This window comes from Filobasidium floriforme (genome assembly GCF_021052385.1).
Source record: "Filobasidium floriforme strain CBS 6241 chromosome Unknown HD553scaffold_35, whole genome shotgun sequence".
NCBI classification, from domain to species: Eukaryota; Fungi; Basidiomycota; class Tremellomycetes; order Filobasidiales; family Filobasidiaceae; genus Filobasidium; species Filobasidium floriforme.
The window spans coordinates 43,262-62,719 of NW_025763656.1; the positions used below are offsets into that span (position 1 = coordinate 43,262).

At 46.4% G+C, this 19,458-nt stretch overlaps 2 protein-coding genes across 2 annotated transcripts; one reads left to right on the forward strand and one right to left on the reverse strand.

Moving 5' to 3' along the window:
• Positions 1-1,122: 1,122 nt before the first annotated feature.
• On the reverse strand, positions 1,123-2,939 carry HD553DRAFT_320907 (DNA glycosylase). Its single transcript, XM_046181190.1, has 5 exons — positions 2,359-2,939; positions 2,250-2,295; positions 1,733-2,175; positions 1,621-1,668; positions 1,123-1,551 (listed from the first exon to the last, which is right to left on the reverse strand). Exons 1-5 carry the CDS (start codon positions 2,787-2,789, stop codon positions 1,266-1,268), a joined length of 1,254 nt encoding a protein of 417 aa, XP_046032377.1. The 5' UTR covers positions 2,790-2,939; the 3' UTR covers positions 1,123-1,265.
• Positions 2,940-3,459: 520 nt separating this feature from the next.
• HD553DRAFT_327337 (uncharacterized protein) lies at positions 3,460-7,198 on the forward strand (the record flags this gene model as incomplete). Its single annotated transcript, XM_046181807.1, has 8 exons — positions 3,460-4,039; positions 4,494-4,632; positions 4,728-5,243; positions 5,318-6,120; positions 6,199-6,461; positions 6,527-6,652; positions 6,731-6,811; positions 7,076-7,198. The coding sequence occupies 8 exons, from the start codon at positions 3,460-3,462 to the stop codon at positions 7,196-7,198; spliced, it is 2,631 nt and encodes an 876-aa protein (XP_046032378.1).
• Positions 7,199-19,458: the final 12,260 nt, after the last annotated feature.

Below are 19,458 nucleotides of genomic sequence, written 5' to 3' on the forward strand. Positions count from 1 at the left end.
GGAACGCCTGTTTCAGACCTTGTCGCGCCGTGTATCAGCTTCCAGCGCTCAAGCGCAATTCTTTCCGTGCATTCTCGTCATACCATACCCTTCAATGATCGAGAAGCATCCCTCGCTGTACCTGATTTCTACTTGCAGCTTGCGCCCAAATGTCTCAAGAGGAATCTTGCGCCGCAAAACAACAAACTGGACCCCGATGGATAATACGATTCGGCAGCAGTGCTGTTGGAATGTGGAGTTGACAGAAGCGAAGAACGCAGGATGGGCTCGAATCGTTCTCGAAAGCCTCAAGATTCTTTTCGCGACAGGTCTACTCACTAGTTGACTGCAGGATGGTGATACATGTATAGCCCGTGAACCCTCATGAGATTGAGTGTTTCGTGTTCAGCGCTTATCCCGCGGCAACGTTCCCGCCTCAAACATGCACTGCCTTTCTCCATCTATAAACTCGTGGAGAAGTTGGTTATCTCGTTTCAGTAATTCGCACCTGCAGATTGCAGGCGGAGTATATAGCCAGTCAATGTATTTTCGCATCCAGCATGGTATGTAGACCGAGACACAGGTGGGAAACGATCTTCATCCGCGAGTCCCCCCCTGCATGGATCTGGAAGCTGTACGACGGGCGACGGGGCCGCATCATTCACGACGATTGAGATCAAGGAAGAATTTGCAAGCAGTCCACCTGCCGAGATAGCCAAAGACATTGCCCCAAGCGTCAACCACATTCCTTGACAAGGAAAACCATCGACGAGCCTATGAATTCATTCCATGGTCGTATCCGAGATGGTAAGTCAGACATGGCACGTATGCCACAGGTGAGGGTCAACGTCTGAGGCCCGCTGACAAAGAGTAAAGGTAGATCAGGCCGAACTGCCCTACCGCCATAGTAGGCAGATGCGCCGCCAATAGGAATCGGGATAAAGGACATATGCATGACCATGGGCAATGACCAAGAAGTCCTACAGGTCTCAAGATTGGTATGGTCGACCTCCGAATGTATCGGCAGCTATATGTTCAATGCGTACATGTTGACCTTCTATAGAGGAAAGGCACGAAGCGCTTGCGCGGAAGTAACCGTCGTCGACGTGATCTCGGGACTAGGGGTCATCGATGTCACGCTGGGTTGGCAAATTGGTGTTTATATTTGGTATGATACAACTACCGACCCAGCTTACAGTCATAGTGCGGATACAGCGTTGTCGAAATATATCGTCAGAAGATACCATGAAAAGGGTATCCCGTTGCTTCTTTCAGGCAGCTTCCGATTAGATCTCCAGCTCCGGTTCCGCCTTGACCGTTGTTTCCAATTCGATCTCCAGCTTCGGCTCCGCCTTGACGGTTGCTTCATCTTCCTCTTCGAAGCTGACGCCGATATCCTTGCGAGCCTTGTAGTTGCCATTTGTCACTCTGACCGGGCAGATCTTCTCCTTGGCGAGAAGACAGACATCACAGCGAGGACCGACCGGCAAACAGACGACCTGTCCGAATCCGACTAACACGTGGTTGATGGGCTTGAATAGATGACGAGGAAGCCATGACTGCAGGTTGAGACTGGACAGCCCGGTTCGAGGAGGATCACAATCAGTACAAGGAAAGGCGGGGTACCCCTCGTGAACTCACCGTGTCTGCTCCGGATCGGTAGTTTTGGGTTTGTGCCAACTCAGTCGACTGCAGAATGTAAACAAGGCTGTAAGTAGTGCGAACGAGGTAGGTTGCGGACTAGCTGACTCCCTTGGTCACCCTATGAACGTGGGTGTCCACACCCACTCCAGCATTGATATTCCAAGCACACTGCAGGGTCAGGAACGCCATCTTTGGTCCAACGCCCTTCAGCTTGCACAATCCGCCCAACGTCATCGGGATATCGCCAGGTCTCCCGTCCGGATCGACCCCGGTCAAATCCCTTCCCTCCCAGCCTTCGGGAAGGTCTTCTCCATCGTCCAGACCACCTTCGACGATAGCTCGTGCTGCTTCTTGAATGTATTCGGTCTTGCGTCTCCAAAATCCAACCTTCGAAATGCATTCGGCGACAAGATCGGAGGGGGCCGTAGCGAGAGACGCTGCGGTCAGCCCTCCGGAAAGGCGTTCATGAAGGTTTGTAACTGCCTGAGAAGTTACAGGATCACGGGTTTGAGAGGACAGTATGAGGCTGATGAGAACGTGAAATCTGACGATCTGCAAGGGGTAAGGTATCCGTCGGCGAGATCAGTCAAAGACCGAGATTGACGATGTGAGCCAGCCGGACTCACCTTGGGATCGCTCGTTCGTTCTCCATTGGGCGTCGTGTCGCAGCCTCTGGGGAATAGCGACAGTCAGGAACACAATTACTGATAATAAGCTGAATGTCTGGGAACTGACAAGGTGTCTACCGGAGCGATGATCTTCGCTCGCATCCGAAGTATCAAATCCCACTGTTTTTCCCAATTCTCCGGAGCTCTATGTGGCTTTTCCAGCTTGAGCTTAACGACAGGTTTCTTGCTCTTGGGGGTTGTCGAAAGTGCAGTTTCCACCTTGATAGGTATGGATTGCAAGCGAAGATGGGGTGGTAGTTCTTCGAGATCGGTCAGAGGAGAGGACGCCGACCGATCATGCGATGTATCTTCCAATTTGACTCGCTTGTGAGGCTTCGTTGGCGAGTCCGAAGAATTTCTCTTGGATCTCACATGCGATAGTATGGCAGGCTCCGACTCTACATGCCTGTTTTCTGGAAAGTATTTCGAGGTGCTAGGCCCGTCCTCCAGATCCTCATCCTTGACAAGGCGACGACTTCGGCGTATGGGCTCGGTCATGATGTTTAGGATGAATCGATGAGGTGTCCTTTTCGAGAGCTCTGTTTAGTGAGCTAATGAGCGTGTTGGGCAAGATAGATTGACATCTGATAAACCTCTGCTGATCACTACGGTGGGGTGTCCTGTTCGAGAGCCGCCGTTTGTATTTCGTGAGCTAGGGTGATTGGATGAGATAGATTGAGATCTTGGATCTGACTTACCCCTGACCTTTCACGCCTTCCGCCTTTCGTATGTAGCGTGTAGCTGTTATAGCTGCTATAGCTATATAGCTGACATCTTACTGATCTACTGAGCTACTGAGCTGTGCAGGTGCAAGTCGATCGCGCGATCGAAAAAGCGGAGACTCCAAGAATGGATGCATTCGTGGGGCAGGCTTGTTTAATGAATCAAGGCAATCTGGGGCTTGATTGCAGTGGAAGAAGTATCTAAAGCTATTTTGCTGATACTTTGCATTAACTGCTGCCATCCAATGACTCCAAGAGGTTGTAGCATTTCCATGTTTAGCAGGCTCAATATTGGCCAACACAGCGGGTTACCAATTCACTCTCATCTTTTAGAGGGCAATACAAGATGACTATTATACAATGGGACCTATCTGCCAGAACCAACGCCAATCAGGTTGCAAGCTGCTCCCTGGGATTTGTCGACAGCCTTCAAGACGTCCAAAGACATGCCTGGTGTTCCGCTGATGGCGCATATCAGCCTGATGTGTTGGAGTCCCGCCCGGCCTCATGATGTCAACCGGAGCCTACGATCTCCTTCATCAAAACAAAACAATCAAAAGACCGTGGGGTATCAGCAAAGAGGAAGCGGCCAGCGCCTACAAAGCGTATGGTCCGACGACAATCCTGACTCCGAAGTATACGAGACTGCTCGCCGTCGTGATATCCAGGGCACAGCTGGACGTGTAGTCAACCTTCTCAACTTTACCAATCCCCGCCAAAGTGATGCCATCAAGTCAATCATGTCCGATCTAGCCCGCATTGCTGAGCGAACCGGCGGTATTATCCCTTCAGCACATACGGTCTTTCAAGACCTGGACCCTAAGCGATACAACCCGATCCGACTCGTCAAGCTACGTCAGGATTTACAGCGTATCACACGTGCCAGCGGCGATTGGCAAGAATTTGCGACCTGCATCGGCAAGATTCGAGAAGCACTGGGAACAGCGAACCTATTAACTGACGACGATGGCCCAGGGTCCTACATCGATGTTTTCACTCGACCCCTCAACAGCAAGACTTTCCAGTGTATGCTTGGAGGATATACATCAACAAGCATGGCGGAAAGGATCAAACTCGACCACACACCTCCAGCTGGCAAACGCCAAGGACGTCCCAGCGCAACGGCGTTCTGAAATTTGGGTCTCGATACCAAGGATACTGTACTACTTGCTACTTGGATGCCCCTGCAACGTGCCGCCGGCACGGCCGGACATGGCGTCACCCGATTTCGACTCATCCCGACCTCGCAAGATGATGACGAGAAGGATCCTTCACAATCTATCAACCTCATCAACGAGATCTTTTGATCGTGTTCAGAGCATCTGTGTCCGCCCAGCCCCAGCCAATAATGAGCCTGTTAAACACGGAAATCCTCTATTTGCTGGAAGGCGCTTCCATACAACAACTGAGAGACAGTACCAGCAGTAACACAGCCACAGGTGCTTCCTTGACTGCAAGTGAGCCTAGTATGGCAAAGCAGCCTGTTTGGGCGCTTGCCATGATCATGCACCCGTTCTTCTAGAAAACCGCCGAGCAGGCGAAGGTGCCTTCTCCTCCCCGGTGCGCGTCGCTTGTAAACAAACCGTTGATGCATTCGTCTTGGATCTCTGGAGCTGGACGTCAGATTTCTGCTTCATGTTCTATCGATTCACCAAGGGTTAAGAGTCGAGATTATCCCGCAGCCTACTCAATAGATCTAACTTCTCATCGTTAGATCTGGCTGCGAAGTTCTCCGGGCGTTCCTACATCCGGAAACGAGCCAGGGCTTGTCAGAGCGATACCGACATCGAATCATGTCGACTGAAGTTAGCTCGCCATTACAATTGGTGCCATCCGGCTATTCCATCCTCGCCAACCCGAATCCAGTGGTCGAGCGTCTTCTCGCTCGGCAGCCTGGCTCCACGTTCAGCTTTTCCCTCGAGGCCATCGCCGACGAACAGTCCACGTTGCAGGTCAACCTGCCCGCATGCAGCTCCGGGGAACAACCAACCACATACCGAATACCCACACACCTGTTCTTCATTCTGTCCGCCGTCGATAGCTCGGACGGGTCGAATACAGATGCTCCACAGACCTCTACCACTACTCAACCAACGCAAGCGAAAGCGAGCAGCAACGTTCGTGCCGCTTACATCACCGCATACGCTCGAAGAATCGACGCAAAGTACGCTTGCAAGAGTTGCAAAAAGGCCAAGATGCATTGTTACAGAGCGAGTCCGGACGATACATCGTGAGTGCAGCAGTCTTGACATGGGATTGTTCGGCCTCTGAGCAATTGCTGACCTGAACAACCACTGTTTCCAGCATACAATCGATCAAGTGCGCCGGTTGCGTCAATGCACATAGGGTCTGCGAGATCGATCGAAACGCTTTCGAGACCATGCTCGCTCCCGGAACGTCACTCAAGTTCTCCAAGCAGACCACTCTTACCAATTTACTCAAGAGTGACCCGATTCAGATCAACTCGCCGCCAATCACGATCTCTTCCTACGAGCATCTTCTGGATCATATCTCAACGCCGGAAGCTCCGTACTACATGTACCTCCCTATCAACGAAACAAGACCCTCCAAACAGACTTTGAGCTGGCTCGAAGATGTCTTTTCTCAATGCGGTACCAAGATTGACGGGAGCGAATTGGCTTACGAGGTCAAACTCGGGAATCGAGCCAACATCAACCCGTGCACCGCTCCGAAATACGCTCAACACGTCCCTCTTCCATACAAGCCCAAACAAAAATCTCCGCCGCCGCCACCTTCACCGCCGCCTCCTGCTCCCACTCGCTCAAGTCTAGCCCAGGTCAACGCTCAAGCTGGTCCATCATCAGACCAGATCATCACTCAGTCTCTGCCCGGATTGAAGCGTAAATTCGGGTTGGGCAATCACAACTCGGGTGGTTACCCCGTCTCCAAGTATATCAGGACCGGCCTCTACAATACAAACACACTTATCTCCAGCCCTGGCGGGAGATATGATGATGCGGAAGTCAGCGAACGCTTCGGGGATGCCGACTCGACCAGGCGAGAAGAGGAGTACGAGTACCAGACCGATCATAGTTCGGACGATGAAGAGGGAGAGACGGTTAACATTCCCACGAAAGCAAACGGACGTGAGTACCAGTCCGGCGTCCCCTTACAAATCAGCCTCGGAATCCTGAGCTGATCTTTTCGTATAATGGCGTGCCCAGATCCCCAACGATCCGATCGTGCGACCACACCGAAAGCTACACAACCACCCGCCAGGACGATACGCACCATGTCCCCAGACTCGCCCGGCATCGGAAGATCTCGGATGCACTCTTTGGACGACACGCCAAAAGCTCTCCGCCACAACGATTTTGACAACCTGACCCTGCCCGATACCGATCTTTCCGGGTTTGTCGAAGCCAACTTCAACGCCAACCTAAGAGATGACATTCAGACGGCGATCGCGTATCACAGGAGACGCATCGTGAGCAATTCGGACAAAGCCGTATCTAGTGGGTTTACGCTGACCAAGGTGGGTATCTGAGATAGTCTCAAATTGTCTGCCAGGGATACGACGCCAGAGATCGCACTTCCGCCCAGGACTGGCTCGATAACTCGCTGCAGGAATTCAAGAAGCTGATCACACAAGACATGCCATCCGACCCAGAAGAGAGAGTGAGTGCTGGGCTTGGTCAAAGGAATTTTACCGGACGTCACAGCTGATGCCGAGCTTCCCTTTTCTTGCTATACTAGACTCGACTCCTGCTCGACGATGGTCTCGCCTTCCTCATGAAGACTCTCAACGGCCAGCCCATCTTTGCGAGGCAGTGCAACGTGAGGCTGACTTTCGAACGCTGGTTCGCGGCGTTACACGTTTCATCTCGGACTGATCGCCTTCTCAATCGTTGTGTCAAACAGAACCCCCTCATCGCCCCTCTTAAACATCGTCAGAACCAGTAATCACCGCTACTACAGGAAGCTCAACATCACGCCTTGACCTCACGAATGTCTACAACACCGATGTCCTTTGGGCCCGAACCACACGCCTGTGACTTGTCTTACGCCAGGCGTTAATGTTATACATGACAATACTTGTAGGAATCCCTTCTAAACATCGGTGGAACTGTTCAACCTTGTCCAGATGTTTCGTGCTTCATGACTGGAAAGCCGCTCATCCGATTGCACGTGTTCGTGGACTCAAAACTGACCATCCGTTCGTAGACATCCCTGTCCCTAACCCATCTTTCGAACGCAGCCATATGCATGACAAGCATGATTGCTCCTTATCGATCCCATCATCTCGCCCTCACCCTAGCTGTACCATTCTATAGATCGACGTCAACGATTTTTCGATCAGTCTCGTTCATGACCGGGGATATTTGAGAGCATCTTGGGCATGATTGCGTTTCGCAGCGCAAGTATTGGGTAAATGCTTGATCAGACTCTGATGCTACCCTTCTTCCCTCAGTAACAATCATGAATTCGGCCTATTAAGTGACGAGCATCAACGTCGGAGCAGAAGTGAAGACTAATTTGTTTCGAAACACATGTGCGAGATCAATAAAGCCGGAGCAAGTATGTGCGAGCTTAGAATCAGATAATCTATACTATGTCCATTGTCGTGTGTCTTCCTACTGTCCGGGCTAGAAGAGACACCGGAGAACTGGAGGCGAGCCGGTTGAGAATTGAGAACAAAGGTAGTCTATATTCGTTTAGGCTGAAGAAGCTCCTGACAAAATGGCTCGTAAAGCGACATCTATCAGCCGATGTTAAAGTACTACACAGTACACAAGACATCAGAGGGCCTGGTCCAGGACCGTCTAAAAGACTTCGAGCAGGCTGGTTTCATTGTGTGTTCCAAGTAACCATACATGTGGGTAAGTTGTAGGTGGGATTGAGGTGATTCTGTTGATGCTAAGGCTGCTTCCAAGTATCCTATCCAATCGCCGCTTTGTGTACGGCACTATGTCTGTATGCCACCAGAACTTGACCTGCCCGTTGCAACAAGGTATTACTTGTCATATTTCCCTTTGTATTTTGTGTTTCTTATGGCAACGCGTGCATATATGAACCTCGAGCTGTAGTATCTCAACTGAATGAACTTGTTCAGGGAGCAAAAGTGATCTTTTCCTCTTTTGGCCACCTGTGGTATAGTCATGTATGTTATAATCCTTGATCTGCTATTGTACCCAGAACCCCCCTAGCCCATTGTGTATATCACTCTCAAATTTGTCCTTGCAGGCGGTCATTGAGCTGGTCTTCCCCAGAGCCTTTGCAAAGCCTAACAATATCCTTTCAGTAGAAACTCTAACATTGGTGAACCTATGCCTTACTTGTGTACTGCTGTATCCAGCTCATGGACAATCCTGCTCACAAGCATGTGCCAATTTATAGCAGCTACATATCGGTTTTGATGCCAATATACCCATGATTCATACTGTATTAAAGCTGTCTGTTCCACATGTATCATTGCAGATCAGTATGTATTGTAAAACATCGCATATGGTTGGATCATGTAAGTCGCTACCTCAATTATCGCTTCAAGAGTTTGTCGACCCTTGAAGGCAGGCTATTATCAGGATCACTGACATAGGAGGTCAATTTAGCTTCAGTTCCTTCTCCTTCTCATATATTACTTGACTTTTACGCTAGCTTCTCCTTATCATGTACCATTTGACTTTTGTGCAAGCATTCAGATAGATAGTCGTTCACACGAGAGTTGCTATGGACCAACAAATTGAGTGAAAGCTATGCCATCAGTTTAGGCTGATACCATAATGTATCACGTGCAAATGTACAAGGTCAAAAAAGAATTGCATGAAGCATAATGAAAAGTCCAGGTACCTGTACACATGGTAATGAGCAATGGCACAATTCAAAACCTCAAAGTGGATCCTGCAACTCATGAATAAAGAGAAATCACTTACAGAACTGACTCTCTGCACAGGGAGTGTCATCACCAGCAAGAACACTGCACATAACAGATCAGGGCAGACTATAACCGTTCAAGCTTGTATTATATTTACAATATTTTGCAGAACTGAGTCCGCTTATTGTCAATTGGCTAGCAACACAACATTTGCTTGCTTCCATGATATCACTTTACCAATAATCACCTTATTTTGGTTCTCAACACACCTGTATGCTTGATCAGACCAGATTGCAGGTCTCAATAGTAGAAAGGTCATATCTTCATAAAGACTATTGAAGAATTTATGTTTGCTGCTGAAACTTGGGCCCATTCTGTCTCTTGCTACCAAGCAACGTCCTTGCCCATCAGATCTACCTGTGTTTATATCCTATATGCACTTGCTTTTCTTGGGCAAAACTACTTCTCTGTTCCAACAATCTGTCATTCAACTTGACGACATTTTAAAGCTTGCAATTGACATCACACTTAGCAATCTCAAAATTAGATGTCACCCGTAGTCACCTGCCTCGGTTATATACTCCCAGTAGTAGCCTCCATGTCTGTATGACGCTTCACAGCTCACACATCTTCTATTCATGTCTCATGATTGTCAAGGATATGAGCAAAAAGACAAGCAAACACAGCTGCCAGAGCAAAACAACATATTATGTTATTCAGGTTCTATGTTGACCCTATGTGCTTGATATATGTGTTCTGAGTATCATATGAATTATAGGATGCAGACAGACAACAGAACCAACGTCCATGTAGACTATTCTGATATTAGCTGCCAAAGCTCTCAATCTCTGATGAAAACAAAGTCTTCGACAGGAGTATTGTACGTCATTCCAGATGAGCTGTGCACCGTACATTTTACCCATTGAGGCTTTCTTATAGAATTATGTATGTTGTTGGCCAGTGTGGTACCTGTCTCAGCCATAGGTGTTTCTATGGCAGTCATGCCGTTGACACAAATACCTGCTGGTAACTTTGATGTCATAGCATTGCGCAGGTGATGACCAACTGCACAGATGCAGGTTTTACCGATATGCCCAGAATCCTTTGTAGTTTGTTTCCAGGCTTTACTTTATTGCAGTTTTGAGGCAGATGGCATGGTTCTAGATACAGTGGGGTTGAATCACCTGCTTATAATATCTCACAATCTCTTCCATGCCAATGTATTGACAATTGCTGGTCTGTTGTCAATGGTGTAGGCTCTTCTAATATGTTTTCAAAGTGCAAGCTAAGGTATAGACGTACATCATTGTGCAAGCTGAGGTGTAGGCGTACATTATTGGCATTGAATGCACGCAACATAAAGGTGCAACAGATCCGCACAGATTCTCTACTTAAGTCTCTCACCATTGAAGATATATGTGTCATTCTGTTGGATATTGGTATGCTTTGAAATCGGAGGTGATACTTAAGACGTAATCTCAAGCATAAAGGTTTAAGACGTAATCAGAATTGCATGTGGTGACTGGGGTCACTATTTTGCAACCGAAGTCTCATATTGGTGATGTCATTTGTGACTGAGATCACTCATATGTGAGTGCAATCATAGATATGTGACTGAGGTTGCAATTGTGCAACTAGTCCCATTACAAGTTCATTAGAGAACATGCTCATCAGAACAGAATATATAGCAAACCATTGGCGGCGTTGGGCCTGATTTCCCTTTCTCCTCTCACGTAATCATTTTACTTTTGTGCAAGCAACCAGACAAACAATCATACACACAGGACATAGCATTCGTCAACACCATCAAGGGGAATAGCTACATCATCAGCTCGGGGTGATATCACAACAATTACATGTTGTGTTCTCATCTGCAAGCGGATATGGTCACAGGTGTTGAAAGCTTAGATACAGCCCAAAATCATGGTACATCATGAGCCCAAGACCTCATCTTGTTGTGTTTGAATCAAAGCCACTTGTCTTCCAAGGCTACAAGTTTACAAGCCAGCTTGACTCAGATAGGCCACCGATTTCAGGTAGATATTGCTTAGTGGACTCTTGAGCATGTGATACTGTCTTAGTCAGATCTCTAAGATTTTATGGAGGAAGTGAACCTTCTGCAACATTGTCAGTTGTCAAGGATGTGTCAGGAAAAGCTGCCACTATAGATGGATATAAGAACTCTCAAGGCTGTTGAGGAAGGTGAATATAAAACGCTATATCACTGTGAATAGAAGGTTAATACAGAACATCCCACTCCTTGACCGACTCAGAATGGAGGTGGTATGATCTGATCAGATATCAGGCCCGCTTCACATTGTACGTCTTGCTTGCAGTCCATACATGCAAAGATGACATATCAAAGCTAAGGGAACAGTCATCATATGACAATGAACAAGTCCAGCCACAGCTCATGCAGTCTGTATAAGGGCACAATCCACCAGTCACCCGTCCAAATCCAAAGCCAACTCCATCCACTTGCATGACAAGATAGAGTTTTGTATCTGTAGAGTTGTGTGATTGCTTTGCACGGGTTGCTTTCGACTGAGGCTTTCAAGCTAGAGCTTTCTCACACAAGTTCAACCTGGCAGACAAAAAGTGAGGTGAACGGCGGTATTCTCTCCAAACTGTCACCTCTCTATCTTTGTTGCCAGTCGTATCTTCCATATCTGAGTAGCTGGAGACAAAGTATAGGATTGTTTAGATTGAGTAGCTCAAGGCTGTATCTCAATGATATTTGATCTGACAATGTGATGTGTCATGAGAGGCTTGACACAGTTCATGACAAGTTCTTGCTCTTGAGCTGCTGGCTACAGGTTTATTGGCTGCTTCAGGCAGGTCCTCAATGGTATGTTTGGTGGTGCTGATTTAGATTAGTTGTGTTGTTTTTGTATATTGCTTGTGTGTGGGTTAGGGGTTATTTGACCTGGTCCCAGCATTGATTGATCTAGATCTAAGCCCTGGGCAAAGCTTTGGGCCTATGTAATGTTTTTTGAAGTCTCTTGTTGATCTCTGACATCGATTGATACCTGCATCATGACTCCAATGTCATGAATAAATGTTTTGTTGGAATTGATAAGTGGTGGGTTTGTGTCTGTTGTGGAAGCCTAGGTATATCCAAGTGGAGGGAAGATTGCTTAGCCATCAGGGGATGATCGAAAGAAAGAAGCAGGTTCCAACCAAGACCGGCTGTTTGGCAAGAAGAATTATGGATTAATGATGAGGCAAGCCCCTCATCTTGTTCAGATTAGCTTGAGGTACCATTGATCCAGGTTCCGCTATGACTTATATCCGATTGGCTAGGATAGACAAGGTATGACAGAGACCCGGTCAATTCTCCAATTGGCTGGTCCCTACACGGAAATTCATCCATAACAACTGTCATTGAGCAGTTATCTCCACTCATCTTGTCTGGTTTACATCTGTGTCTTTTTCGAACTTTCTCTATGATTCTACCATGTCTCTTGTCCGTTTGACTGGTTGCCTTTTGACTGTAAGCAAGCCACAGCTCAGAGATGTAGCTGATGCTTGTCTAGTTGGTAAAGCTGTTGCAAGCACAAGGTTTCCATCTGAACCTCAATCCTTCTCCCATCTCCTTTTTCCACTCTGTAGCCCCTTTTAAGGCTTGTCTTGTGTGTCAGCCTAATTTGTACTAATCCAGGTCAGCTAGCCTCAGATATCTTGGGGGGAATTGTAGAGCCAAATGTTGACCTGCTGTCCCCTTGTTATCACTCTGGTCTTCCATATTGCATGATTGGAAGTTAGGGTTGAGATTGCTGGTGCCTTAATAGACATCCCCATGGTTCAAGGATGGTAAGGGATGTTTCTCTCTTCAATTGTATGCTCTTCCAAGAGTTGTGTATTGAAGATTGGCAGGGTATGACATCATTGATGATGCTCAAAGGTGCAATCTCAAGCACAAAGGGTCAACATGTGACCAGGATCACATGTTGTGACTGAAGACGCACAGATGTGACTGGAGTCACACTTATGTGACCAGAGACGCACTTATGCAACTGGAGTCGCATATTGGTGACATCAGTTGTGACTGGAGTCACAGATACGCGACCAGAGACACAATATGCGTCTGGAGACGCAATTATGCGACTGCTCTAGTCGCAAGTCTACTAGGGGACATGCTCATCAGAATAGCATATATAGCAGACCATTTGGGTCTCATTTCTCTTTCCCTTTTCATGTACTACTTTACTTTGATGCAAGCCACAAAGCAACCAGATACATAGTCATTCACACAACAGATAGCAACAGTCAATACCATCAAAGGAACAGCTACACCATCAGCTTAGGCTGATATCACAACATTGTGGACCAAGACTGGCTAGGTCAGAGGTCTGTATTGATGTATCATGATCCATTTCCCACAGATATTGCAGTAACCAGGCCTGATCATAAGTAGTCTGGTTGGTGTTGCAAGACATTGGGTTGGCATTACCAAAACAGTATGAACGTCATAGTATTGATCAACACCATCACCTTAGGCTATATCATGACAGTCCTTTGCAGGGCCAGGCAAGCGCCCCAGTGACAAGAAAGGAGTATGCAGAGAGTATCCCAAACATGAAGTGCAATCATGACGTGCAATTTCATTGTATTGCCCAGTGTAGCCCAAACAGCAGAGAAGGAAGGGAAAGTACCATGTGTGCTATACATTTCGGTCCGGAGTACCTGGTGCATTGTAGGGTGGATTGTGTGTAGAGGTCAAGTCAAGGATGGTCTGTAGCACTAGGTCTCAGCAAACATTTCTGCAAAGGGAGCACTTGCACCTCACAGATTGTATCGTCAGTCACAGCCTCAAGTAACATCTGACAGATACTTGTGCGCAGAAACTAAGATTTGAAGAAGACCCTTTGACTTTTTTTGGTAAAAGTACATTTACGGCCATGTACATGAATGATATTGCCTGACCTGAGGTTTGTCTACAGACTCTTGACTTGAGGAATATCTATGCTTTGGTCCATGATCACCATGATATCTTGGTTGCTGCAGTTGTCACATCCAGGCAGAAGAAACACAGATCGGGTTCAAACAGATTGCCTGTGTCTACACGGAGCACACAAATATCGATGCTACGTTCCCATTGTGGCACAGCACGAGGGATAGCAGTGTCAAAGACTAATCTTACAACCATACGTCTCACGTCATGAAGTGTATAACATAAGGTATGCTTGTCATATTGAACTTTGTATGCTCTGTGAATTGCACAAGTGTAAGAGATCATGGTGCTGTATAGGCTACCCCTAGAATGGTATAAACAGGAGTGTTGGAAATAGGCATGTGATGATTAGTCATCAGCACATGGAAGCAGTCAAGTGAACAACAGGAAGCAAACAGGAAGCAAACAGGAAGCAAAAAGCATGGAACATGCTAGAAGGAATAGATTTGAAATAAATCACCGATATTGTTTGCCAAGCAACCGATATTGTTCGACCACCGAACAACCGATATTGTTCGACAAACAACCGATATTGTTCGACAAACAACCGATATTGTTCGACAAACAACCGATATTGTTCGACAAACAACCGATATTGTTCAATGTTTGCCCCTTCCCAGTAAAGTATATATAGCAGGCCATTTGGGTCTGATTTCTCTTTTCCCTCTCATGTACTCCTTTACTTTTATGCAAGCAACATTGATTTATCTTCACAACAAGACAAGATCAGCACTAGTAATACACCATTAGTACTGCCTAGGTACATCAAGTACCCAACCTTGGTGGATCTAGTTGTTACTTCACAACAAGGAGGCCAGTATCATCCTATTCCTTTTCCCTTCTCATGTAGTACTCTTATGCATGCGAGAAATATGAGAAAACACATGTGTCCAAACAATATTAGTGTCAATAAGGTTCCCGGGAAGACCAGCTTGACGTAAACCTATGAGGGACATATCTGGGAGAGATGTAGAATGTAGAACTAAGGTATATAGATGTACTAGCAGATGAAAGACTATATAGTGTCTATTGAAGGAGGACCAAGAAGCAACACAATACAACATGCTCCTTGCACAGCTCCCACAGTATGGCTCAATTCCAGTGTATGCATGTGTCACCTCGACATCAACACTGTCAAGGAAACCAGACACTGCGACAGAAACGATTGAATCATCAGTATGAGCCTCACACAACGGTCTGAGGTGTAGTCTCATTGACCTCAGATCCTCTAGAAGCCCTAGTAGGTAACAAATAGCGCAAGGCTAGATCAGGGACACAAGAATCAGGTCTCCACCAGCAATTCAGGATTGACCACCTGCCATATGCAGCAAGTACCAGTTTACAAGTGTGTTTTACCAGTGCTGGCATATCGATCTAGCCATCAAAGCCATTGACCATATTGAATCCTCTAACTTAGACACTTCTTGAATGACATTGCAAATGTACCTTTATGCAAAAGCTTTAGAAAATTCTCCCAACACATTACTAAAGATAAGGACAATACAGGATGAATTATGTGAGGAAATTTAGAGGCATATAATCTCTGGCCACGCGCAATCTCCACCCTACCAAATGTTGTTACTTGCAAATCACTATTGCTGTTGTACAGATATAAAAGCACGTGGATTGCCTTACTTCTCGCTGGTAGAAAATGATTAGTAACAATAGGTTCTAATGACTGCAAGAACTGTCAACGATCTAAAAACAAGTGGACAGAGTAAGTCTACAAAAGTCACATGAGAGGAGATGAATCATCCACATAGAATGCTAGAAGGACATAGAATAGATTTGACCCAATCAGATCAAGTGATGTTACAGGCTTGAGAAACAGGATGTGGACCTAGGTCAGTAAGAGACACAGTTCAGACGTTTCATGCCTTTCTTGTTTTCCATCTAAGGGGACAAAGGATGACTTGTGGTTCCGACCGTGGGAGCGCAATCAAAACAGATAAGCGTAGTGCTTTTCAGTGGTTGTACCTGTTCAACCACAAGTTCCAGTTGTTATCACAAAATAGCCCAGACTACACAGTTTGACTGTTCCCAAGCTTCCCTTTGTGCATACCTAGCATTGTTACGTTAACATTCAGACATCTCCCTTGTTGTTACGGGATCATCACGTGAGTCGACTACCGACACACAGGCTCGATCTACGGACATCAGCATACACCTAAGTCCGGCTCGACGAGGCGAATCCGATTCCTTCGGAGTAGATTCGGTCGTCCCTACCATTCGCCTTCACCATTCACCGAAACAACAAACCTTCCCGACCCATATCACAAACAGGTACAGGGACCTCGAGGTACACGACAACCTTACTTAGGACCTCGACAACCTTACTCGACGTACCTAGGGACAAATGAGAACTCAAACTCGCCTCCTCTACCGAATCCGGCTGCTCTCGACAGGATTCGGCTGTTCGCCATCTCGTTCTTCCAGTTTCGCCATCTCTCGCCATTCTTTTCTTTTGGGTCTTTTCAGTGTTCGCCAGCCTCGTCTACGCACTCGTCTCCGTATAAATAGCTAGAGGAACTTGACCGATTTCGATAGAGGACGCTCTGTAATAGTAATAGGTCAAGTTCCGATATCACATTCAATACACGCCTATCTGACTTGTTACAACATCTTCAAGACGTGTTGCGGAGAGGTTACAACTCAAGGACGTCGCTAAGTATCTACGCTTCATCGTTTCACCTTAGACCGAATCCGGTACCTCACACCGAGTGATCACTTCCTTATCCATACATCTCTGGATTCGTATCCCTTACCCGAACCCGCTTCATCTAAGCGAACCTGCGACATTCTCCCGACTACCTGCGATCTACCTATAAGCACCCTACGCCTTACGACCTAGGACCTATCGCCCATTAGCGACATCCGCCGTAACACTTGTTCTACATACAGCAGAGCTTTCTGTAGACTCCTAGGACTTTGACAGAATGCACAACTCATAGTCTGTTCGATTCAATCAGAGGGTGTACCATCTGCATTGCTGGAAACTGGGGTTCAGTTGATCACCATTATATCTTGTATCTCTACACTTTTAACACCAGCCTGCATGACAAAACCCATCTAATAACTTCTAGCCACCCTTTGGATCTCTTGATTGAGAAGCCTCCTTGGGGCCAGATAGGGGCATTCCTGTGTTCGTTCTTCTTGATCGTTCACGAATGCCATGCGTCCAACAGTTGATATATGGACACATCACTCTTGCTACAAGTTGCACCCTACTTCTTCTATGCAAAGCAGGGAAGACTAGTCGAAATTATCTGCACAATCATCCACGATCCACGTTCACAATAGAAGAATTTCTGCAGGGCCTGCAGGGGGGCCATATCTCTCAGACACGAATCTACAGTTCACATCCAGTGACTGGAAGTGAGTTCAGATCAGGATGAGTCGTTGATACAGTTATCAATGGCTGGCATCAATATGAACAGCGAGGCAACGAGAAATTTTTAGGACTGCAGTCTCAGACTAACCATGAATCTTGTGTGACTGACTATGTATCTGGTTGCTTGCATGAAAGTAAAGCAATTCATGAGAGGGTAAAGAGAAATTAGGCTCAAGTGGTCTGCTGCATATGCTATTCTGATGAGCATTTTCCCATGTGAACTCGCAACTGAAGCAGTTGCATAGTAATAACTCCAGTTGCATAGTTACAGCTCCAGTTGCATAGTTAGAACTCCCGTCGCACATTGCGTCTCCAGTCACATGTTTGCGCAAATGACATGAACAATATGTGACTCCAGTCATATGAATGTGTCTCCAATCAGAACATGAGATTCCGATTACATGTTGACCCGTTGTGCTTGAGATTGCACCTTGAGCAGCACCTATGATGTTATAGCATTGCAATTGTCAACAGTGCTGACAATTTCCACAGCGATGATGGTATGTGTTTGAATAGTGTTTGTTTGTAATTACGCATAACCAAGGGCAGTGTTTGCAAATCGAGTAGATGAGGATCAAGCCAATGTAACAACAAGGGCGCAACTTGAGTCCTGACTAGCAACCAGAACAGAATATCTCTGACTACGGTCCCTTGAATGTGATCACAGTCACACATTTGCAGCCGGGATACCATTTATGCAGACTTGGACACATATCTGTAATTCCTACAGTCATATCTTTGCATCTGCAGTCACACATTTTGATGGTAGATGGTGTTTCGCCAATGTTGCAGATACAGAAGAAGATAACATACCATGAGCACAAGGATAGGACGGACACAGATTTGGACTGAACCGACTCATCTGAACTCGGCTTCTTTGAACTCGTGTTTCAAGGTAGATTCATTTCTTCTTTCTCTTCTCTTTCTCCTCTTTGTCTTCAAGGTCAGATGGGGTGAAGATACTTCCCTCAACCATGATTGGATCTTCTAGAGAAGGGTGTCGAGTGGAAGTCTGGGATCGTCTATTTGCCGCAATGCTGCAAAGTCATGGCGTGAGCATACAAGACTCATGTTTCTCACACAAGGGTGGGCTTACTTCACAATTAGTCAGGTAAAGCTATTTTGCCGCTTGTATGCCAGACCACTTGTCTAGCTTGGATCTTGGCAGCAATTCAACAACATCTTCTGTGGAACAATGGCATGCAACAATCAAACTGCCCATTTTACAACTAGATGCTTCTCAAGCAGTGATATATAGCTTGCTCACTTCATTGCTTGTCGATGCCTAAATCCTGCCAGATGAGTTGGTTTTCCAGAGATGTGTTTGAGGTACAGAAGGTTTCAGCCTTGTCAACAATCCTGTTGTTGTGCATTCGACTTGCTCAACGGTCAAAACATGATGTGAGTGTAGCAGTGATTTGTTTTTGGTTTCTGATTGTGCTTGACACCAAACTTTGCCAGAAAATGGCTAAGACTCCATGCCCCTTAACGCTTCACGCTCAATTTCCGTCTGTCTTCATCGTTCATAACAATGAATCTTATCTTGGTACTTTCACACCTGGATTGTTGATGATGGTATCGCTGCTTGGGAACGTGATCACATTCTTGCATTGTTTTGCAACCAGTCTAATACACAAATTCTCCCCACCTCTATCTGACAGCAAAACAGCTTCAAATTTCTCACAGTCTGGGTCCCCTTGTCTCTCTAGTGACTACTACTGTTGAGATAGATACCTTACCTCCCCTTGCCTAGAGTAGCCTGAACGTACTATCAGGGATTATTTTACAAAAGACAATGCATTCTTTGAGCCCCTAGTGTTGGTGTCATCAATCAAGCTCGACATTATCAAAAGAGAAAGATATAGATACAGTGAAAGGCACTGTGCTTCCTGATCACAAACCACCCATTGCCTCAGCAAGATCATGCCAATCTCGACTTTTTCTTTGATTGAACTTTTTAGAGTCTCCACCGCCAAAGTCTCCTTGCGCAAACAGCATTGATACATTGAGATTTAGGTCAATGTGTGGATCCCCTGAAGACTGGTCACTGCATCCCATAATATCGCACAGATATTGACTGCCTGTAATCGGTTGGATGAGTCTGAGTATCGGACCAAAGGCGGAATCCTACAAGCCCAATGAAGAGAAAAACAGGAGAGGGATACTTTATGATCTGACATTCACATTCTGGATATATAAGAAGATGCATGAGAAAAATGAAACACGGGCAAACTACAAGCTATGAAACATCAGCTGTCTTGTATTGA